Source organism: Dromaius novaehollandiae, chromosome 1 (genome assembly GCF_036370855.1).
Source record: "Dromaius novaehollandiae isolate bDroNov1 chromosome 1, bDroNov1.hap1, whole genome shotgun sequence".
In the NCBI taxonomy this organism is placed as follows: Eukaryota; Metazoa; Chordata; class Aves; order Casuariiformes; family Dromaiidae; genus Dromaius; species Dromaius novaehollandiae.
Genome location: NC_088098.1, coordinates 143800690 through 143824706, shown reverse-complemented (window position 1 = coordinate 143824706; position 24017 = coordinate 143800690). Strand labels below are relative to the sequence as shown.

Below are 24017 nucleotides of genomic sequence, written 5' to 3'. Positions count from 1 at the left end.
TTTCTTCCAATGTTCCCCTTCATGTAGGGAAGTAGGGTGTTGTCACATTACACATCTTGTGGCTGATGCTAGTCCTGTGCATTTCCAAACAAATGCTGGTATGGCGCAGCAGAATACAAATTGCACTAAGGGCCATCTCTCTGAGTTGTCAGTTAATGCTAATCAATGTAGACTAACTCCTTAATAATAATTTTTTGCGTGAAGAAAAATATCACTGGTGCCGTTGAAACACTTTAGTATTTGAAGATGAAGTTTGAGCACAAATAATAGGTTTTGTTGTAAAATGAACTGACTGGTGCCAGAACTGATTCACTTTTGGAGAGGTAGATGAAATTATGGGCTGAGTCATTTTTTGCAATGACTAATTTAAGTGGTTTGGTTTCCTCTTTCCTCCCCCCAAAACTCTAATTCTAAAACATGAAATGTTTCTCCTCTGTCTTCCAGCAAAAACTCTGGCAGGTATTTCTGAGTGTGCAGATTACTTGAAAAATCTTTTTAGCCATAGCCGAGAGAGCCATAATGAAATGGAGTCTAGAAAAACAAAGTCAATCTTGCTGTTCAGTTAACATTTCTGACTAGATTACAGATTTTGTTTGGAATTTGCTATTAGTATGCAAACTGTGTTGAACTGGTAGAAGTTCTGAGGAAGGTAAAAGAGAAACAGGCTGTGAAATGAAGCATCAGCTTACAAGTACCAGCATACATAAACCAGTCCCACTTACTGTGGAGCCATCATTTGTACAATGTACTGCTGTAAAAATATGACTATTTTTGCCATAGTTCTGTCCACACTACATGTGAAAAAATGTATATTTCAACTAAACTTTGTTTTAAAGAAAGAATTTCTAAATGGAAGGTTAAGATCTGGTTTGGAGACTTGTTCATCGTAAGTTATAATTTTAATTCTTTTTCTTGATTAGAATGAGGATTATTTACCACTCTTTAACTGTTGAGACTGGCTGCTAGATCGCGAGTCTTGGCTGCTTAATTCTTCCTTGTGCTAAAATTTAACATCTTCTTCCATTTAGTGAAGACTTTCCTAACCTTTCTGCAAGAAGCTACTAGAAATGCAGTATGTAAGCTAGTAGGAGTGCAGACAAACAAGCTGCTGGCTGGCTTCTTTCCTTGGTGATTGCTGACATTCTTCAGTAACTTCTTTGATGGAGAGGAGCTACCAATGTATCACCTTAATCACTTTATAGCTGTATAAAGTGTTTTATTGAATACTGAGATGAGCAAAAATAGCATGCAACTTCTGAAGTCATAGCTCAAGAGATCACACAACTGCCTGGAAAACAACCTTTCTCTGAATAAGACTGGGAATTGTATTTAAATATACAGATGCGTATGAAAGTTTTCAGTGCAAAGAGACAGTAGAATGTTATTATTTGAATAGAAGTATTTATAAACTTTTGGCAGTACAATAGTGTTGTTACTAGATGTCAGTTTTAATTACTTTCAAAAGAACTAATGGTTTTGTTAAATTATATGATACTGAAGAGTTAGCAGTTTGCTTGGATACCATAGTTTTCTTAAATTTGAAGCTAATCATTTGGTTAACCTCCATAGTTTTTGCAGTTTATTAAACTGTTAATTTTGGGGGATAGCTATGATTTGGGTTGTTACCTCAGTGAGGCTTAATAGCTCATGAATCTTGTGAGAACACTGAAGGTCAGACTTGAACGTGTGTCCTCTCCCAGCCTCACCATCTCCTCCAGGGTTTGTCTTATTGTTATCAATATATATTGCTGCACAGTTTTTCAAAGTATAGTTTTGACAGCTTGTGGTATGCCCTTTGTTTGAAGTACACACTTCAGAGCTAGAGGTTCCCTGGTTGCAGAGACATCAGCCAAATAGGGGAAGGTTTTTGCCAAAAACTATTGAAGCTCTTACTAGACTTAAAAGCAGAAATCCTCAATAAGTAACGTGAATCCTTGACTTTGGAAGACGGAGGGGTGCTGACCTGAGTTTACACAACAAATGTGAGCCTTGAGGTGAGGGTGCAACTGGTTATGGAAACAATTATAGCAAGGGTATGTGAGCAGTTACTGTGAGGCTTGTCAGCTTTGTGGAAGCTTAAAATCCTGTCTTTTGAGCAGTTAAAGTTTGAAGCTGTAGGCTGTGAGGAACACGAACTTCAAGGATTTTCGTTTCCTAGGCTTAGAAAAAATACATATCTGTCGTGTCTTTAACCACTGAATACCAAGACTGAATTTTGAAAGTAGCCAAAGGGAGGTCAGTGCACAGCGCTCACTTGATCTTGATGAGATTTGAGTGCAGTGTTTCCTAAGACTGCTTCTGAGCTCCCGGACCAACTCTTCAACTGGCTTCTGAAGACAGAAGCTAATGGAGAGCACAGGTGCTTCAGCCCTTTGTGTGTGGTCTGTGAGTCTCCCTGAGGGGAAAGTGATTGCACTGGCACCTGAGACCTGGGAACAGGCACAGGCCGGGAAGTTTCCTTGCCTGCCATAGGGGCAGTAGGATAGGGCTGGCTTAAGTAGGTTATCTGTTGAAGCAAGAGATGGCAAAGACAGTGGCAGCTCACCTCCTCAGCTAGCTCGTGTGTCCACTTGTCCCTGTGGGAAAAGTAGGGCACCAGGGCCCTGGGGAGCTGCTGTTAGTTACTCCCTGTTACTCACAAAACGTGAACTGCTTTCTACAATTAGAGATTAAAAAATGTGAAGAAAGGCTGAAAAATTTGAAATACCTCCAAAAACACTGAACTTAGTTCAAGACGGCACTTTTTGCTAACCAGTGACATCTCTGTGGGTTAGAGTTTTTATGAAAAAGTATACCAAGAACTGAAGAGCAGCTACCTAGAAGGCTGAAAGTTTCATTGTGCCTTGCACTTGCAAGTGCAAGTACCAACATGTAGGCTTTAAGTAGTAGAAGGCTAGGCAGTATTTAATCAAAGACCTGCAGCGTTTGTCAAAAGTACACTGCAGCTGAATGTAGACAAAACCATGTTTCTGTCAGCTACTCATATTTTGCCTTAGTCTCTGTATTTACACAAGAGAAAACTTAGTATTTATTTTTTAGAAAATATTTTTACTAAAACACTAATTTCAGCACATCATTTGTGCTTAGTAAGGTCAAGTAGTTAGATGAAATAGCAATATGCATACTAAATAACATTTGCAATCTTGAAGCTTGGTAAGAAGAAATAAGGAAAAATTAAATACATCTCATCATACCTTTTTGCTTGTTGCGCTCTGATTTTAGTACCTATATAAAAGTGCTCCAAGTTTCAAAATTTTCCCATCCTTGTTGATTCAGGAAAATAAAAACTTTCTGCAAAACCGTATTCCTCTCTTGCCTTGTCCTACCCCAACACTCTTAAAGTTACCGTGCAATTTCTTGATACAAATGCTGTGCTTCTATCACCACAAATACTATGATGTTCTCCTGACAGCCTTTGTTAGTGTAGTTTAGGTTCCTGTTACTAACTTCAAGAGACAGGGTAATGTGTTTCAATTATTTTCTATAAAAAGAATTGCAGAGGGATTGAGTGATTTATCTTATTTGTAGTTATATGAGTTGTCTGGAACAAAGAATTTAGTCCAATAACTGGAACTAACTCATGTTACAATCACAGGTTGGGGTTGGAAGGCACCTCTGGAGATCATCTAGTCCAATGCCCCCTGCTCAAGCAGGGTCAGCTCCAGCAGGTTGCCCAGGAGCCTGCCCAGTCAGGTTTTGAATATTTTGAGTATGTGGGAGTGGTTCTCTTTGCAAGACATAACTCCCTGAAACACAGCAGATGTTGTAGCTCCATCCAAGCTGCCATTAGGAACAGCGCTTTGGAAGCCCTTTAAACTTAAGGAGGAGATCTGGGACCTGTAGCTCTGCCATTTGCTGTTTGATAGTAACGAATATTCATTCAAGCCCCACAAAAGCCATTCTGTCTGATATCTGTGTTAGTGTTGATTTGCCGAGTGGAGTTGTAACCAGAAGAAAGTTAAGAACTGTTGTTTGGAGGGAAAGTAGTCACATCAGTTCTGGACATGCTGAATTAATGAACAGTAAGAAAGCAACTAAACTTTGGTACAGACCTAGTCTCTGTGTAGGTTGTAATTAAAATGCTGAGTATTGGCTTTCATTTTCACTCTCCAGTTGAATGGCTTCAGAAGAGTTCTTAGACCTTTTGTAACTATTTTGTAGTTCTCTTTTACTTACTCTCTTTTCTGGATAAGCAGATCAGCATTTGGCAGGACTGTTGCTATTGCGATCATTCTCTAGCTTTGTGGTTTACAGTTTTTCTATGTGCTTTCTGCTGATGTACAGCTATTTATTCTGTCCCCTTATTTCTACATCAAATCCTCCCTGGAAGACTCTGTTTATAATTAACGGTTAGAGCCCCTTTGTACTTTCTTACCTTCCACTGCTCAAACGGGCAACAAAAGTTGTTCAGTTCATAGAAAACTTCTAGACAAGGAAAATCCCCCAAACTATGCTTAAAAATACAGGGTTTTCTCTCCCAGTTAATGGTTTGTTTTATCATTTTCTGTTAAAATAACTCACATGAAAAATGTTGTAGTAGGATAATCTCGATGATGAGTTTTAAAGGAAGTTAACTTGTGCTTTCCCTAAAATGCATTTATGCAACTAGAAATAGTGTTGTAGTAGTAAACTGGCTTTGGCAAGACCTAGCTTCCCCTGCAGTTTATTTTATGTAGTTCATAGAGAAATGACTAGAAACTAAAAAAAGAGGAGAAAGATTTCTTTCTTTAAATCAAAATGTGACTTGGTAGTCTTTTTTCCTTGTTCATCAAATATATTAAATAAAACTGCCATTTGGGGGCAGAAGTAATACTTAGTAATTCAAAACATTAAATCACAGATTAGTCTAAAATCTATTTTCTAGCAGTCAGGTCAGAAGGAAAAAAAATGGACTGAATAATTGCCTAACTTTTTATATACTGTATTTTCCAGATTGGTACAAATAAAGTGATTTTTCTTCAGGGAAGTAGCTTTTGGGTGACTGTACAAAAATCAAACACAATAGTTGTTAGAGTAGTCTTACACCTTTTTTGAAAGAGGACATAAATATTTTTATTGGATACAGTGAAAGCTTTGCTGACTTTTTTTTCCTATCAGATACATTAGTGAACTCTCTAGATGTGCAGAAAGTAGAGATTCCCTGAATATAAAAAAACAACCAACCAAACAAACAAAAAAAACCCCTTTGCTTATTGGCAGATTTACAGCTGTTGTTTGTCTTTGGACCATATTTATTTTAGGTAAGAAGAGACTTCATTCTTTTGAACAGAACTTTGCACCAAGCTTTTTCTTTTCTACTGCTCTGCGTGTCTGGTAGAAACTAAACTTGAAATATTGATAGGTAGATACTTACAGGAGGAACAGGATTTGAAACCAACCATGTGAGATTTAATTTCGTGAGACTTCAGGCAGAGCTAATTATAAATTGTTGCTTGGCAATGGGAGTAAACAGCCTGTCAGTTGCCTGCTGCGGAGGGATATTGCCTGCAAACCTCTGCCCTGGCTGAGATGACTCGCCCAGTTTCAAGTATGTGCCTCCACCCACAGTGAGTAGTCTTCATGTCCCAGTTTCTCCATTTAAAACCTTAAAAAGGCAATTCTTGCAGAAAGGTATGAAGAGCAAAGGCACTTGTTGCTCAGGCTCTCAATTTTGCCTGCCTAAGATGTTTTGGAAAATAACTGTCAGAATGTGAGTTGAGCAGTCAAAGTCTTTTATTGTAGGTAACTAATGCTGATGGGGCAAAAACTGAATTGGAATCAAGTGTTGGTAAGCTTAAGGAGCATTTGTAGAGATTCAAAGGTTTTGCTCTTCTTTTTCAAGTGTTTCATTAATAACTTTCTGTGTGTTGGCCTTCCTGTGTCTTCTCTAGCTTCCCTCATGGTTAAGTGTTGAATATTCTGCTTCTGTTTCCAGTCCACCCAAGGAGAAGAAGTATAAGACAGTGGTGTATAAAATCCAGTTTCCCTACTGGAAGTTGGAGAAGCTGCTTTTAACCTGTTTTCCCAAGAGTTTATGCACTTGTGGCTACCAGCATTCCCATCCTCTAAGACAGTTGTCAAAATTCATGTGAATTCTACAGAGATTAGAGGCCTCATTAATAACAACATTTTTGCAGTTTTCATGAAAGTGAGCAGGTAGGCAGAGGGAAAGATCTGAATTAGTTAGCCACTGAAGGAATGGCAGGTAAAATCCAGCTGTGGGGCAGGATCCAGCTAGCTGCTGTCACACACTGAGTAGGCCTGCAGCTTTAAGACTCACTACAGCAGTGTCTGCTGCAATGTGGTGGCACTGTGGCTTTGGGGGGAGGAGAGGATGCCTTTCGGGGGGAGAAGGAGAGCAGCAATATTTTCAGAAAACGAAATTCAAGGGATCTGTTGTTAAAGTAACAAAGTTACGTTTGTTGTGATTCACATTAAGTCCCTTTTCTTGGTATGTTGCCACACTTGTGACTAATGGAGGAACTCCCCCCAATTCGAAGCTCATGTCAGCTTCTGCAGTGGTATGTAAATATGACTAATACCATAGCAGTAAATATCTGTGAGAGCAGTAATGGGTCTCTGCAGAGGACTTCTGTTTGCATAGTTACTTGGTTCTCTTGAATACTTTTTAGCTCATCAGCTTTTTGAAAGCTTGTATTTGCTCTGAAATACACTAGTGCATGTAAAAGTAAAGTATTTCACCTTTTGTTTTACCTGTTGCTTCTTCCCTATCTGACACACACTATGCGAGTTACAGTTATGCCTGTTGAAGGAGCTGATTTTGAATTTTTTTTTGTTGTTTTTGCGATTCTGGTATTTGAAAGAAAATATCATAGACACTTCTGAAATGTTCTTGAATGTGCTTATGTCTCTATAGCTAGACATACTTGCTATATTGTTTGCTAATCTGCTTTATTTTCAGTTCTTTGTTTAGACTAAGAAGAGGCTCATAAGCTTGGTTACTCCAGGTACTCCTTAAACCTCTAAGGAGTGTAGTATATTCTTGGTGGCTTTTTCTTCTTGGATCCTGCTACTACCTTTATTTCAGTTCTGTAGCTTTGTCCCTGTCATTGCTTATTCCCTGAAACCAAATGAATTTCTGGTTTTGAGCCCCTCTCTTTACAGGAAAACTGTTTGAACTTTGAGTTTAGTTGGACCCAGCCATACTAAAAGCTGAGCAAGTATAGTCGTTAAAGCAAGTGCTTTAAAGATGTGTGAAAGCTTGTCATGAACAATGCAGAGACAGCCAGTCTGTACTGGCAGACAAATTTGCAAGTGCTCCAGAATACGGGTTATTGTAATGAGTTTCATAGGTTAGATTTTCAAGATTACTGCTCCCATTTCTGAGATAAAACTATGTTTTTGAAAAGCTTGACATCTTATTGGTTGCATAGAATATAGAATTGTGATTGCAGAATGTTGAATAATTCCAGACAATATAGGATGAATTTTTCTTCATTAAGTAGCATTGCTTTCTCAAAGCAGGTTTTATGTGAAATCAGCAGTCAGCAGTGTCTTCCTAGATTATTTCTGCATGAAGATTGCGTGCAAAAACAATCCCTTAGAATAATAGTGTCATGAATGTTCACTCTTTTATACTGCTTTCTTCCTCTTGAGAGAAATTATTGCAATTGAAACCACCTGGGATTCTCAAACTATGTTTCATGGTGGCAATGGGACATTCTTGCAATAGCCTCTTTTCTGCTCCAAGTAAAACTTACACTGCACCAAAGCATATTGAATGTGTATGCTTGTTTCTTCCCTCTTCCCTTCCTTCTACAAAGTAGTATTTCTCTTGAGGCATACCTGCCAGTTCATTGATCTGGTGATGTATCTTTAACCTTACTACAGATGGTGTTAACAGATGGCGTTAACAGATGGCAGTGGTCTGTCCTCTGGTTGCTACTCTGGTAGTGTGTTTTCAGAAGCATGCTTCTTCAACAAATTCTTCTGTAGCCCTACTTAGACTAGCTGATATCTGAGCAGATCCCGCCTTAGGCATTCCTCCTGAGAGCAGTGTTGCCAGAAAGATGTATGTACTTGAGGAAAAAAAAAACCAGAATTCCAATCTGAGGAACAACTATATAAATACTTGTTTAATACTTAACTGTATAAATACTTGTCCCTTCTCCTGAGTGTTTTAACCTTTTTTACCTGTTAATGTGGAAATTTCTTGGTGTAGCCTAAATGAAGACAGCTTGAACAGAGGTAACCGAGATGTGGATCTAGCAACTGCCCTTTTTACTGAGGTTTTTGAGATGCTATTGCAAGACAATGTAGGTTTCAGTTGAATGACTTGCAAATATTTTACATTCTGTGAAACAAGTTTTCATGAGTTAAGCATCTAAAAGAGCTCATGGTCTTTATCTAGAGTGAAGAAAACCCATAAAAATGACTTCTTGCTATCTACCCAAGATCTTTAACCAATGACCTGAACTCCCTCTGCTCGTGCAGCATGATAAACCAATGATTGCTGCTGCCTGTTCCCATGCCTTCATGGGAAGCAAGTCACTGCCTGGGCCGTGATACCTCATCACTTGGCAGTGAGCAAAGTAGTGGTTGATTCAAATGTTGCAGCATGGGAATCCATGCTTAGGCTTTCAGGTTTCAGACTGAAGACTAATTTGAAAGATATTTCAGAAAACTGCAAGGTTTCTTTGAAGAATATTTTACTCCACTTGTCATTTCTTACTTCCATATTAAAAAAAAAAAAAAAAGCAAGCATCTTAGTCTCATTTCTTCTCTGGAAAAAAAAAGAGCATTTGAAGTGCAATTGAGAAGGAAAAGAGATTTCAGTTTTGACCTCGGCTGAGATGAAACATATTGTCATCCATGTATATGAGCATCCCTCATTCCTAGTACTAGACTCGTGACTTGTCCTTGTCATGACTTGGCCTATCATGTATGTGGCAGGAATACTCCACTTGTGTTTTTTTTTATTTTGTTTTGTTTCATTTCTGTTTCCTTCTTCAGACTTCGCATTAGTCAGTTTTGATTCTACTTCTGTAGCTACCTTCTTAGAGGAAAAACCAGACACATCAGGGATCTGTATGTATATCTTCTGAATAAAGATAGCTGTGGCTAGAATTAAATTTTGCTCTGGCTGGCTAGATATTCAGTAGGTTCAAAATTCTTTCAGTCTCTTTGGGCCAGGAGCAGTATATTTGGATGTCTTTTTACGGAATGGTTGGTATGAACTTCCATGTCTTTTTTTTTTTTTTTTCCCCCTATGCTTCAGTGAAAGTAGGAATGACGAACTATCAGAAGTATCCCAAGCAAGTGTTTTAGCTGTCCATTTAGCTTACAATCCACTGCTGCTGAGATCACTGTACTGTTACTGTATTCATGCTATGAAACCAGTTTGTATCATGAATATATTGAGTCACTGTGTTGCGATTGGCTTGGATAAGCAGTGGTAGCTCTACCAGTTGACCTAAGTAAGGGAAAATATTATTTTTCCAAGAGTTGAAAAGGAAACTTAATCTGCCTGGAGTGGAGAACCCATAGTGGTGATAGCTGCATTTACGTGTCTTTTAGGGAGCTGAAGAGCCTGCTCAAGATTACCTATGCTAATAACTTAACCATTGATTAACTTTGTGAGGGGAAAAGATAAGTCTTATAAAACCATGAAAATTTATTTTTAATGCCAATATATTATATACATTATGTGATGATAAAACTTTCATATTAGCTTTTGTGCCCTGAGGCTTTTCCTCACAGTTGGATCTTGTGAATTCTTGTGAACTGGAGCTCCTGCTCATTTGTAGTTGAGTGGAAAGAAGACTGGGAAAGATTATGCAGTGAAAGGCACTTAAAAAGCATATGCTAGCAGGGGCAAGAATAAAGAAAGAATGCGTTTTACTGACAATGTGAACATATGTTCTGGCCCTGTGGATGCTTTCTGTAGAGACAGTTTTTATCACTATTTCTTTTTTTACTAAAGAGGTGTGAGGGGGTTGGTCTGGAGATGCAGAGGATATTTGTCTTCAGCCCTGACTGAAAACATCATTCTAGTTCTACATACAAAGCAGAAAACATTCCTCTAGGTAGATCAAAGATGTGTTTATGACCCTAACGAGTGTTGAGTTGAAATAGGAAAAAAGAGCGTTCTTACTGTGCTTTTGTTTTCATTTTTGATAGGCAACTTCGGTGACTTCAACTTAGAAGATGCACTCGGCAAGTATTACGCTCTTGCAAATTTTGGGGGGTGTGGGGGAGAAGTAGTGGCTACCCTTTTGCCTTGTTTGACTGTTTGTTTCTGAATATTGCATGACCTAGCATGACACCTTCCCCACGTATGGTTTGTTTAAACCTCAGCGGAACAATTCAACTATTGGTATGTCAAAATGCTGACCACACAGAACTGAAATTTGCCTTGGGGAACACTCAGGAATTGCTCTTAAGGGAAAAACCTCTTGGTGTTAAATTTGTCCGCCAGGTATCTTCTTACTTATTTGTACTTTTATTTCGCTAACTGACAGGACCTACAATGAAACCTCCTGCATCTCATAAGCCACCACCTCATGACGGTGAGTTCTAGTTGCCTGTAATGCCTCTTACTGTAAAGTCAAGTGTAATTGTACACATGGATTTGAGAGCCTGGATTTTTCAATTTAGTGGCACATTAAATTGTGATATTTTTATAAAAGAAAGTAATTCTCTAATGGCAAGAGGATTTCTGCTTTTTGGAGTCTTCTGATAGTGCTTTCACAAAGTTACTTTGTGATTTCACAAGCTTAAAGACCCTTTGAAAATCCCTTCTGTGGTCTTTCAATCTGCATGTTTTGAGCTCGCTCACCTTGAGGTGGGCCTGAGGATGTTCCATGATCAGCAAAATCAGCAGGTACTTTGGCAGATAATCCCTGGCAACACTGTGATGCTCTTCTGTGGACCACTGTTTAATAAGCATGTCATAATATTCTTGGTGAAAACATGGTGAGGTGCATTTTGTGTAAAAATAGTCTAAAACTAGTTCAGTTTTCACATTACACTTACAACTGTTCTTCTTTGTAGATGACTTTAACTTGGAAGATGCTCTTCAGCCTGGTATGTATGCTTTCCTAGGTAATGTTCTGTGGTACTTTGTGTACTGTCTATCCATCCTGTATTAGGTAAGTGCAATAAGAGCACTGAATTAATTAAGGTAGCAAACAGCAGATAAAAATAATTGCACTCCAGTGATGTTTATTTACCTTCATTTCAAGGGTCTGGATCACAAAAGTATGCATGTTTTGCATATTTCTTAGCAAGTCCTACCTGAACTTCAGTGTTTCATTGCTGTAACTTCACTAGATGGCACTAATTCCATTAACTGTTACTTACGGAAACAGTTTTTGAATCTGAAGTAATCGCTGCCTTTCCAGGAAGAAATTTTACTAGCATGAGGAAACCTTAATCTGTTTCAAATAATTTGAGGAAAGGTACTCTTTCTGATGTACTTCAGCTTAGTAGTATGAGCAGCAACAGAAATTATAGAAACCCTTTGAAGTTTTGTCTCTCTTAAAGCAGTCTGTTTCCAAATGCTGAAATTCTTGAAAACAGAATTGGCTAGTTCAGAAGCAGTTGAGTCAGATGATCAAGGTAAGTGAAGACAGAGGATCCTTTAGGGGATGACAAGCCTAACTTAGGTCTTGGAACTGTGCTCTGGATGTGCCTGCCTCTTTACCTTGAATAGGCAGAGAACCTGAGGAGAGCAGATCTGACTTGTGCTAGAGCTAGGAGAAGGCATGACCATGCAACATCAAGGAGAAATAGCATACAGAAGCAGTGGGGCACTAGATTGGTTAGTTGTTGGTAAAAATACAGATATAGAAAACCAGTGCTGCTGAATTAATTCAATATGGGTGACAAACACTGTGACCAAACAATGTAGAGATATTTATTAAGAGCTCTTATTCTATGGCAAGCTAAATGAAATGTCATTTTGGGGACCCTATTTTATAATTTTGCAGGGTGTATCTTGTCTTTTCTTTTTCTTTTTTTTTGTAAGTAGTGGTGAAGTAGTGGTAGTAGTTTTAAAAGAGGAAACAAGCAATCAGTGCCTGGTAGAAAAATTTTTAAAAGTTTAGCGTTTGAAATCAGATTTGCAAAACAAATGCTACATAAAGCTTAGTGAATCCTACTATATATGTTCAGGTGTATACGTTCAGGTATGACAAGACATAACAGGCTGGCATAGCAGAAACACTGTTAATTTCATTAACTTAAAGTACAGTGTTTAACCTAAATTAACCAGCAAATACAGCATTAGCTTGTGAAAGGAATGGAAAATCACGTGGGAAAGATAGATACCATTTTTTAGGTCAGATAGTCTTTCAAGGTCACCATATGCTCTGCTTTTGGTCTCTTAATGCTAGAAACTTTGGTTACTTTATTCTAACTCTATTTGTTTATAGGTGACCCCAACCGAGATCCACCTGCACATCCTGGAGACACTGGTAAGACTGTCCTAACAAGAATTTCTGAACACTAGAGAAGTATTTGTTTGTAGTAGCCCAATTAAGCTTTCCTAATCCATTTCAAAGTTAATATATAGTTTGCTTTTTGTCTCTTAATATTTTTCTTTCTTTTTTTCCTCTAAATATCTTTGTGTGTAGATAACCCCAAGCAAGGTCCACCTGCACATCCTAGAGACACTGGTAAGGTTTCTAGTTTCTACTAGAAACTAGACTTTAGTCTCCTAGAATTCCTGAATGACAGCATATTTTTATTATCCAAATTAAACTTTTAATAATAGCTCCTTTTTAAATGGCTGCTCTGTGTGTCAGATGTTGGTTTGGATAAACAGTGAGTATTGAGGAAAAAGAGGTCTTGTAAATAAGCTCTGGAACAGTCTTTAAATTCCACAACAAACCTGTTGAGTCACTTCTTTCACTTAAAAGCAGGATGATGGGGGAAGGAGGAAGGATGAGGCAGTGCGTGTGTGCTTGGGGCAGTGTTGTTCTTAGGCATTTATAGTAGGACACCTGTTTATCAGATTGACTCCTTTCATCCTTACAAACTGAATCCCTGCTAGTCTTGCTAAAGTCAGAACTACCCATGACCTGTATTCTTAAAACATCTAAATTAAAGGTAGAGCTTAAACCCGAAGGGTTATTATTTTAGATTTTTTTAAGGCCTCAAATTAAGAAATAGAATTTTTCCTGTTTGAAAAGTAGGCTTAAGATACATGTCTTTCCCTGCCTGTTGTGCTTTAAACATCTTCTCTGTCTTTGCCTAACTCCTAACAAAACAAATTCAGATGGCTGTAGTTCTGATGATGCCATTACCCAGGAATGTGGTGGTTAGAGTCCTTTCCTGGAATGCGAGTCCTGGTTTCTTGTTCCTTCTCCTGCTTGATTTGCAACAGATACTTGAATTCAGGTCTTGCATGCCTCAGTACAGTGCTTATGCTGCCCAGCTAAAACTTCCTCTAATGTGATGCTTTTAGCTTTGCTGTTTGAAACAGTATTGCTTTGCTTGAACTGAAGATTCATTTGGCAATGGAGGGAAGGAGGAGAACTCCAGGCCCCATGAGATAGGTCCAGTGGAAATAGAGAGGAACTGGTTCAATTTCCTGCAGTAAATCAGAGGAGGGAATTACACCTGTGTCTTCCCATTCCCAAGCAAATACTGCAGCCACTGGACTGTGGCATGTTAAACTTCTCCTCCTCTAGCTATTATGTTGTACACATTCAAAGTTGTGTTGTACATGTTCTGAGTTGTGACTCAGAAACCCAACTCTGGAAAAACATTCACAGCTGTAGTCTTGAATAGAAATGGTCTTTTCCTGCCCATGTCCTTTCTCTGCTTTAACAGGAGAGTGAGACTTGGCCTGTTCCAGTAAGGTAGCCTACAAAAGTTCATGCTTGTTAAGCCCATGGCTAGTGCAATAAAGCCTGCTCTTGGACGCTGGTCTCTCTCAGTTGTTCAGGAAGCCCAAAGTCAGTAATGCTGTTAAAATTGAAGTATTACAGTGCTGAGCTGAAGAGCTTTGGAGACTGGGGAGACTTTGAAAGTTGAATGTGCCCTGACAATGACACTGAGCCTAAGACACTCAGATTCAGCTGAGTGATTTAGAGAAAAGTTCCATGTCATTATGTGTCCTGGGATGTCTTTTCACTGAAATTAGAACACATAAAGCAATATTATTTTTATTTCTGTAGGTGGCATTGATGATTCAGATCTATATAATGGCGGTTTACCAAGAGGACGAGATGGTGGTGGCAGCGATGGTAATGGTGGTGCTTCATATTGATCCCGTGGCAATGTGACCTTTTAATAACAGCTTGATTGTAAACTGGTTAACGTGGTCTAACTTGTAACACCTTTACTTCTCTATCTGAAACATAAGAACATAGTTTGCAGTTCAAAAACAACGTGTTTTCTGTCTCTGCCAAAAAAACTCAGATGACTAAGAAGTAAAACTGATCTTGGAATCTTCGGTGATTTTTACTGCTATGCCAAGAAAGATGGGTTTTAAAATTGAGATATGAAAGTGGTATTTATTTCAAAATTCACCATAAAAACAGCTTTGTAAAACATCCAGATGTTCTTTTCAGACCTTCTGCAACATACTCTCTATTTCTGTTAGTTCTTGTGGTTAGGGAGCCTAGGATGGGCCCTCAGCATGTTCTCAGAAATTCACCTGTCTCACAGGATGGACTAATCCTTAGACTTTAAAGTGATATAGGGTATGCCTACAGTGAGAAACACAAAACCATGTTAGAGCTTACCAACCTCATTCTGAATAAGCTGCCCTGTCTAAATATTACGGTGCAGCACAATACAGGCGTGGTCATTGGAACTAAGCTGCAGATTTAGCCTCATTAGTATGGGTTTACTCAGTTAGGCCTGTATACATTACTGCAGTTTTACTATTTCTGGATCAGAGTTAGCTTGAAGTGTCTTGATCTGGTGTTGAATTGTGTTGATAGTTACTGACTTATTCAGAGGGACTTGTCCTGGGCAACGATTACTGATGCCAATTTTTTTGGAAGCTTTCACCTTTCCAGGTTCTTTTGAAGCAGAAACTTGAAAATTAGCAGGATTAGGTAGCATCTGCTGAGCCCTGTGTGGTGTTTTGATCTGCACAGGTTCCTGATTCAGACAGAACAGTGCAAATTACATAGTGACAAATAAAGGTTAGTATTTACAGAACTTTTGTCTTGTTTGCTAGGAGAATTGCAAAGGTAGTTAGTAAATAGGGCTGGGATTTTAGGAAAAGATAATTGGTTCCATGAGACCTGAATTGGTCCATGGCAGCCGAATGCTGCCCCAGAATTTCATGCAGTTCCTCTTCACTCAGTATTTTTCTATGGTGGTGGGCCACTTGATTAAATCAGGTTTCACAGGTGTGCTGCCTTCATTTTGTAGGAGCGCTGAGCACTAAAGGCTGAAGTTGGCATTGGTATGAGCTATGCTTTGAAAAGAGAAAATTCGAGTGCCAGAGAGCTGAGCATTATAGGGATATAATTATATCCATTATATAATTTTTTAATAAATTTGCATTAGCAAGTGGCTTGTTGTTTTGCATGATCCATTAACAAAAAGTTGTGAAACCACTGTTCTTTGGAAATGTAAAAAATAAACCATTTGTTCATTTTGCAGGACGAAAGGACTCAAATCCAAATAATGGTGGAGAATCTGAGGGTAAATGCATGGATTTCTATTTATGGTGTCTACATGTCTTACAGATACTAAAACATCTGAAGCGTGGTATTTGAACAAAAATTTGAAATGGCTTATCTGCATTGTTAATATTCTAATAGGATGCTTATTTGCTGGCAGTGTGTTTCAGCTTTTAAACTTTTATGGAATCTAGAATTCTTGCCTTCAGGCTCTGCTTTCAGAATTCTTTAAGATCTTTATGTTGCAGATGATTCACGTCTGATAACGTGAGGTGATGATAACATCTCAGAGATGCTGGTGCAATGATTGCGTGCAGCATGCTGCAAGTTAGATTTGGCTATAAAACAGTAACCTTTTCTTAATTATTAGTGGAACTTATACCAAACCAAAAAGAAAATTGTCAAGTTATTTAGCAATAAACATTGCTAAGAAATGAATGATTATAAAATTAGAGGATTTACTTTTCATTATTCTTAAAGATAGAGAAAAGTTGGTCACTACAGTTATTTCATGTTTTTTACTTTTTAGAAGTATTCAGAAGCTTTATTTTGAGACAATTCAAGTCTGACATCACTTTCAGTTCTAAAAAATTTATACTAAGCTCTTCTTTTCAGCTTCTCAGGGAGCAATAGCTGGAATTATAAGTGCTGTCGCTGCTACTGTAATTGGAGCAGTATCTAGCTTTGTTGCTTACCAGAAGAAGAAACTCTGTTTCAAACAAAGCGGTAAGGTTTCTAAATTACTTCTTTCTACCTTTTATAGAGCTCTTCTCTCTTTTTTTGTATTTTATATGAGACCTAAAAATTGATTTTATACATCAGGTAGTTTTAATAGCTTAGTGAATTGGTGTTCACGGGGAATAACCTCTTTTACTAGTCCTCTAAGAAAGGGTGACTGAAGAATGCCCAAAATTTGGACTTTCAGAAACAGACTGACTTAAGTCTCTGTGTTCCTTAAAATAATACCACCTCGTGCTAGAGTGTGAGCAGGAGAGACTGCAGGAGAACTTTTCTTTTTGAAAATTGGGTGGAGATTGGGATTTATAGACTATCTTCCTGGAAAATACTATATCATTTCTATTTTTTAAATCTTGCCTTTGTGTCTTCTAAAAATGCTTGCCTGCATATTGGCTTATGACAACTACCCAGATGTTCATCCCAAAATGATTCTTCTTCTGCAGTGGTCTATTGCTTGCTGTCTACTTTCTTTTCACCTAAATAAGATGTAATTTGGATCAGAGAATTTGGGGAGTACTGTGGCTGATAGGTGAGACATAAGCTTTGTTTATGTCTTTTCCAGTCCTCCTGAGTGGTTGCTGAAGGGAGAGGATAGAGCAGCAATCCAGACAGACACTGATATTTGGGAATTCCGGGTGTCTGGAAATTGAGTGCAGTCTACCATGTGCAATAAAATGATGTAGGCAATACAAGGGAAACTCAACATCTCTCAGTAGCCCAGTTTCAGTTCTGTTCCTTCTCTCATACTAGATTATCTCTGGCAATCAACAACTTTGAAGTGAAGAGAATCTGAATATTAAATATCTGTTTGTTTCTCAGCAGATCAAGAGAATGTGAATATGGAAAGCCATCATGGAGCACAATCTGAGCCACCTGGTAAGAGAATAATTTAGATGGAAGAGCAAGTTTTTTGGTGGTGATCTTACTAAATGCACTTTGTTGACATTAAACTTAGTGGAGAAAATTCACTGTATCTTTTCGTTAACCAAATGCTTGTAACTACCACGACAGCTAACTTTGAACTGAATCAAGATTTCAGTTCTGATTATTTGGCCATTCTTCTGTAATTTTAATTCTTTGAACACATTGGTTGATTGTCTTGAGGGGTCCCTGAAATACAGGAACTTAGAGTAAAGAGGAATTGACTTTTGTTTGTAAAAGTATTATTAAAGCCAATTACAAGAACACAAGACTGATCCTTTAGTGTAATACGTAACTGCAATTAGCTGACAGGTGTTCTATTAGTGTATGCTGAGTCTGATAGGAATCTGATATTGTTTCGTCATAAACCCATATAGAACTCTGCAAGAATGCACATTAACAAAAGGTTAACAGTGTCTGGACAGAGATAAAACTTATTGGAGGCAAGGAAGACTGAACTTACTAGCACGTCTTTGTAACATGTTCTGTGTTGTGAACAGAGAATTCTTTTATGAAAGAATCATCAAATAATATCTTTCTACAATTTTGACAGCAGAAGACAGAAGCTGTTCTAAAACAACAAAAAACCTAACAACCTCATTCTTCCTAATTTAGAATGGATATGGCTGTCTAAGGTACTTAGCTGATGGAACAGCTGATTGAACTACAGGAAAGCCATAGATACGTTTGGGGAATTTTTGAAACAAAATAGGTAAAAACTTTGCTTTTTAGACTTCGTGACTGATCAACAAAGGAAGAAGCAAAACAGCCTCATGCTGAAGTTTTCTGACTGTCTTTGAAATACTGGCTATTAAAATCTCACATCAGTATAAATCTGCAATATATTCTTCTGTGGGCTTAACTTAAAACTAGCAGAACTGGTTCTGTTTTTATAATTTAACTAAAAAAGTATGCCTTATTTCTTATAGGTATTCATCTTTTACTAAAGGCTTCCAGCTGGCTCATGATCCTCTTACAGACATTTTTCTTTTAAGCTCTTAAATATATGAAACTGTCAAGGAGAGACCATTTTCTTGTCACAGGCTATTGAAATCAGGATTGGAGATAGGCATGTTACCCTCAATTCAGCCATGTGATAGTGAAACAAGCACTATTGTTCAAAGACCTCTACCAAAGGCAGATAACACATGAGTTGCAGTCAGGGTATGCTAAAATTTTTGGCTGCAAGTTTCATCAGAACTCCCGATCAGATGATGCAGACTTAATTTTAACTGATAAAGTCAAACCTGGTATGTTATCATAAATGATTATTCCTCCCTACATATTGATGTCAAAGTGTTGCACCCCAAATTTCATATCTGTACTATATTTTTCAGGCAGACATGAGCAGGTTTTGAGCCAAGAAACTGAGTGGAAACTATGGTCAGCATGGTGCTACTCCTGATCTAAGTTCTGGGAGTCAGGTGTCTTAGCTCTGCCTTTGTAGTAGTAATGTAGCAACATAGCTTCTGTTTTGAAGCAGTCTTGCATTAACCCTGGTCAGATGGCATGGCAGAACAAGTTTGTGTTTATTTTTAAAATTTTATGTAGACTTTTCTTGGACTTCCTGAAAGTGTGTATAACCTAGACTAGGATATTCTTTCAGTAACACACTATTTCCATCAGATATGCAGACTGTACCCCACTTAATTTTTGTTTTTGCAAAACTGCAAAGGCATCTCTGAAAGTGCATGTTGGGTTATACAAATTGCAAGTGTAGATAGCTAGATGGATCTAGCAGGATGCAGTTATCTGAGTGAGAATTCTGGGATGTAATATCTCTCATTATGCAAGATACTTGTTAAACAGCATCAAGCCTCTGCCTACCTGAATTTATCCCACAGTTTCAAATACTGGTCTTCTGTCCAGTTATACTGTATTGAGTGAGTTCTTACCATATATACTAACATAGTATACTAATCTTGAGGTCTTTTCACTTTTTAGTACAGCGCACGCTTCTGGAGAACTAAATCAAGGAAAACATGATGAAGAAAAGACCATTAAACTGAATAGAGAGCCTGCTTTCTGCCTGAAAAAAAAAGAAAACCAAAAAGTATAATGTAAACAACAGAGTCTGAAGATGACTGAGAAAATAGTCCTTGTTTGAAGCATCTTTGGGAGTGTGACTTAAAAGACCTGAGTACTTCTGTATGGTTAGCCCTGTGAAGCAGTGTTGCACACCGATATTTGGCCTTAATGACAGGAATGTAGAAATATGTTGTGCCTTTACATTCTTTCCTTTACTCCTATGACAAATGGGTGTGTCTCAAGTGCATTCAGTATGTTTAACTTTTCCTCACCTCTCCAAAAACAATAAGCAGTTAATGTTTTGTTGTGCCATTGCTTTTAGGCAGTGCAAGCATTTTTTTAATAACCTGTATGAAATGAATGTACCAAGAAGACTTTCTTACGTCTTCACTTAAAAATGAAGAGTTTTTTTTAAAAAACAAAAAATAAAAAACAAACCCAAAACAACTTGGTATATGTTGTGGACACCTGAAAGCAAAATACTACCTAGGGAAGAACATATATATGTTGGATAATATGGTTCACTGTGTGTGGTTAGGATAATGGATCTTAGTGTGGGCGCTGTTGATACGATTTGTGTAGCTGCCTGGGTCAGCCACCAGGGAAAAGATATTTGTTCTTCAGCAGCTAAGAGACAAAAATTTGGAGGTTTGTTTTTGCATTTTTTTTTCATTGCATCTGTCTGGTACAGATTCAGAACATCCAAATTAGTACACACATCCTTCAGCCTTTCTGGCTCTTCTTCCTGCTTAGCAAGTACTGAGCTGGTTAGATGTGGAAAAGCCTGATTTGTAAACCAGAAATATAATTGATTTTTGTACATCTTGTGAGATTGATACTTGGCAATTGTCTGAGCAGTTGTGAATGAAGTAGTGGGGAGTGGGGATTAGCATCTTCAGGCTTACCTTACCAGAAACTTAGCAGAAAATAATTTGATACTTTGAATTCAGAAGGTTTATAATATACACTTAGAAGGCAGAAACAGTACTACAACTCAGAAGTACGTAGTATCGAGACTGACCAGAACAACCCAGCCTCACTCCATAAGCCTCCTCTGGACAGCATAAATAACAAACATGTGATGAGTACTTTCAGACTTGTGAAAGATTGCCATCAGGAAGAAAAGGGCTATGGTTGCATCCTCAACTGAAATTACTTAGGTGCCTCTTGAAAGCCACAAAAAAGTTTCAAGGATCTGCAGAAACATGGAAAACTGCTCACCTGTAACAGTGAAAGGACTAAGTCTGGTTTAATAACTAGTGCTTTCTGGAAGGAATAGCCTGACCAGTTCTGTTGTCTTTCATTCTAACTGTTTCCAATTTTCATGCAGTTTTACAATATGTGTCTTAGTGATGTGCTTTAGCCACTTGGCAAAGTTCTAGAGAAAGGTGACATTTCATGGAACATCCTGGAAATCATTATGAATTTGGATTTTAAACCTTTAAATATCTACATTCAAATATGAATGTATGTCAAGGATAATTCATTTAACAATTTCTTATATGTGTTTCTTGACTTACTGCAAATCTTTACACCAATTTTAGTCTTTTGTTATGGAATTAATTTGTAAATCTATTTTTCCCCATTTTATTTTTAGCGTAAAAATGCTAAAACCTTTAAGTGTGTTCGGGGGTGGAGAAGTGATTTATATATAAAATATTTGATATACATAAATACAAACAAATGAAATGTACTGTTTTCCTGTATGAATGAACAGGTATCTCATATCAATGCCAAGTGCAGAGAAAATAGAAATAGGGCAGTTTTTGTTGGGGATAGAAGTGGGGACGGGGGAAGCTTCAACTAGCTTTTAGCTAACCAGACTCTTGAATCCTCCCTCAGCTTTTGCAAGCCAAAAAATTACTCACTAAAACCTCCTATCGACATTGTGATTTTTTTTCTAAAAATAAATTTAAAAAAAAGAAAATGTTTAAGTATTTTCCTTCTTAGTAGCTCTAGAAATACAAAAGTTTGGGACTGTACCAGAGAAGCTGTCTTCAAAGGGAGATTCTTGGTGCTCCATCAGCAAATCAGATTTATTTCTTACAAAAGTCTCAATCAACTTGGAAGGAAGTTGGCCAGTAGCCACACAGCCACAAGTGCTTTCACAGGGTGTTTACCAATATGAAGTGCATTGGAGAAGACATCTGTGTGAATGACAAAAACAACAAAAACAGTTAGATTTGGTAACACCGAATAAAATGAAAACACATGCAGAAATAGAGTGTTTGGTATAGACGTACAGAAATGGCAAAGAGAAGGGCGTTTGTGTTCCCCATGCAGATGTCATTGGTGCCTTCAGGAGCAGACAGCCTTGCAGTGGTTCTTGCGTCATTTACTCACCCTCTGATATGAGAGGACCAAACCCAAATGAGATGGTGGGGGTTGCCAACTGACTAAATAGTAAGAAACTTGCTGAATTTTTCAGTATAAATGGGCATAGATTGCTGCATGAAATGTAGGCACAGCTACCTCCTCCTCCACAAAGCAGCCAAACCTGAAGATGAGGCTTAGAGGTAATGCATATTATAAGGCTGATATCAGCAGCCCTCTCCTCTTACTTTGTCCTTTTATGGCTTCACAAGCTGAAATTGTCCAAGAAGGATGGAAGATTGGCTGCTGCCACCTAGAGAGAAATGAGTAAAGAGAAGAGCTGAAAGGCTTGAAATCTCAGACTAGTCTCTTCTTATGAGAAAGAAACTGCTGTTTTGTGGGCTTCTGTTAGCCATCTGTGGATAACGCCTAGCAGTTCACTTATTTTTCAATTACCAGAGTGTTAATTGGAATATATCACTAAATGCCACACCACTCTACCCTTTGAAACTTCAATCTTGTGTCTTCCTAGCCAAATAGCTCTTGCCTTGCCTAACTAAATATCCTTATTAGTTAGTTCTCACATTTACTGGGTCAAAGAAGATTATCTTTCTCACCAAAATTCTTTCTCACCATACTGAACTACTTTTGTGGTTATCTTACACAGATCAGCTGCTGCCCATCATGGGTTCTGTGTGACTTTCAGATCACAATTTGGGAATTAGTCCCAGTTTCTGTACGGGCTTCAATTAGATGGTGCAGTGGGATGAAAAAATACTGCCCTTTCCAGGCCCAAGTTTCACTCCTGCAAAGTACCTTCACCATTAAAATAAATGAGCTTAAGTAGATGGCAACGCACAAATCTGTCTGGTTGTTTGGGCACACCATCCTGAGTTGTAGTTTAGCTTACTCCTTTGAGGAGGAGTACTGCATCACTCCTGGTGGTGTTCAAGCTACCTGAAGTAACAGGAGAAAAAAAGTAAAGCAGGATCTTCTTGTTCTAGAATATCATGTTACTGTAGCATCTGCAAGGGAGTTGAGGTTGCAATTTAGTTCACCTCGATAATCAGTAAAAGGGCTGCTTTAAAAATGTTTTAAGGGTTTTCAAATGGGATGTCTGTTTCAAATACTTATCCAAACATATCTGAAGGAATTTGTCAAGCTGAGATGAAAACAGGGCAGTTCTTAAACATAAAATCTAGCAGCTTTTTATTTTAGCTCCTATTCATGCTCATTTCAAAACCTGTGCCAAATTTTGAATGTTAAGGAAATCACCTTTTAACACACTCACCTTTCAGTTTACGTAGAGCTTAATTGCATGCCTGCATGCCCAGTCATGTATTTCAGCATTTTTCTGACATTCTTTTAGGTCACTATTTAAACTCTCCTGTTCCTGGGGCAGAGGCTCTCCCTTTTTTCTTTTTTTTTTTCTTTTTTTTTTTTTTTTTTGCTGTGTGGTTTTCACTTGTGAAGATTCTGAAGCAGGTCTTAAGTTTTTCATAAATTGCAAAGCTTTTTTTTTTTTTTTTGCTGTTTTCTGTTATGCTGAAATAGAGGACACACTCGAAAAAAGTGAAGAGATGATTAAGGACAGGAAAAAGACTATAACATTTGAATTGAGTAAAAATACAGTTTATTCAAACCCCTACATTTGGAATACTTAAAGAACCACAAGGATTAAATACTAAAATACATGTTCTTCCATCTGTCTGTGAAAACTACTGAAGTTTTAGCAAGCATCATAGCTTGCATGTAGCAACTGTATTCTTCTATTGCCAAGAAATTGTATCACTGAATCACTTGTGTGTTTGGCTTACATTTAGATTAATGTCTCGAATTACCAGATGTTTCAAGGTTTTAATTAAAATATTTCTATTTTTATGACAAAAGATTAATACTGTAGGATGTTAGTGGCCTTCCCAAGTAGTTCTAGTTTATAATTTGGTTCTTTCATCTCCGATAGACTCATAGAGCAGGTCACCTGTGCTAAGGACAGCAATGTCTAACCTCTGCCCACAGGAAGGATGGGGCTACAACTGCTAAGTTGTGACTATCCTCTTGTTTTCCTTTAGCTTGTCTCATTTAAAAGACAGGGTAAAAGTATATGGTGTAGAGAACAGACAGACCTACTGGCTCCATCTCTCCACCCATTTGCTATTTCTTAAGTATATTTCTTTTTTTTTCCTGAAAGAACAAGTACAAAAATAAGGCAAGTCATGAGCCATGTCAGGTGAATGTAGGCAAAGCTTTTCAATAGGAAAAGATGGGTAAATGATTTCTCAAAGTGACAAAAACACACTTTATAGTTGGTTGTAAGGCCCTGTATTTGTGTTCAAAATTCAATATTGTTTAGTTGATATTTTTGGCTAGTGGTTGCATGTCTATTTGACAGAGAGAGCTGATATTAAAAAGCTCCTGCAAGGCACTGGA

The 24017-nt window shown here is 37.9% G+C and overlaps 1 protein-coding gene across 3 annotated transcripts in view; it reads left to right on the top strand.

Annotated features, from left to right (window-relative positions):
- CD99 (CD99 molecule (Xg blood group)) overlaps positions 1 to 21201 on the top strand; it is a 31694-nt gene extending 10493 nt beyond the window's left edge. Inside the window, exons 2-11 of one of the 3 annotated variants that reach the window (XM_064501150.1) lie at positions 10120 to 10155; positions 10461 to 10508; positions 10993 to 11025; positions 12375 to 12416; positions 12576 to 12617; positions 14124 to 14192; positions 15568 to 15609; positions 16203 to 16313; positions 17148 to 17201; positions 19191 to 21201. In XM_064501150.1, coding sequence (XP_064357220.1) covers positions 10120 to 10155; positions 10461 to 10508; positions 10993 to 11025; positions 12375 to 12416; positions 12576 to 12617; positions 14124 to 14192; positions 15568 to 15609; positions 16203 to 16313; positions 17148 to 17201; positions 19191 to 19216 — 503 coding nt within the window. In that variant the 3' untranslated portion in view covers positions 19217 to 21201. Of the gene's footprint in view, positions 1 to 10119; positions 10156 to 10460; positions 10509 to 10992; positions 11026 to 12374; positions 12417 to 12575; positions 12618 to 14123; positions 14193 to 15567; positions 15610 to 16202; positions 16314 to 17144; positions 17202 to 19190 lie in introns of all 3 variants that reach the window. The other 2 variants (XM_064501147.1, XM_064501158.1) reach the window with 2 other exon arrangements.
- Positions 21202 to 24017: the final 2816 nt, after the last annotated feature.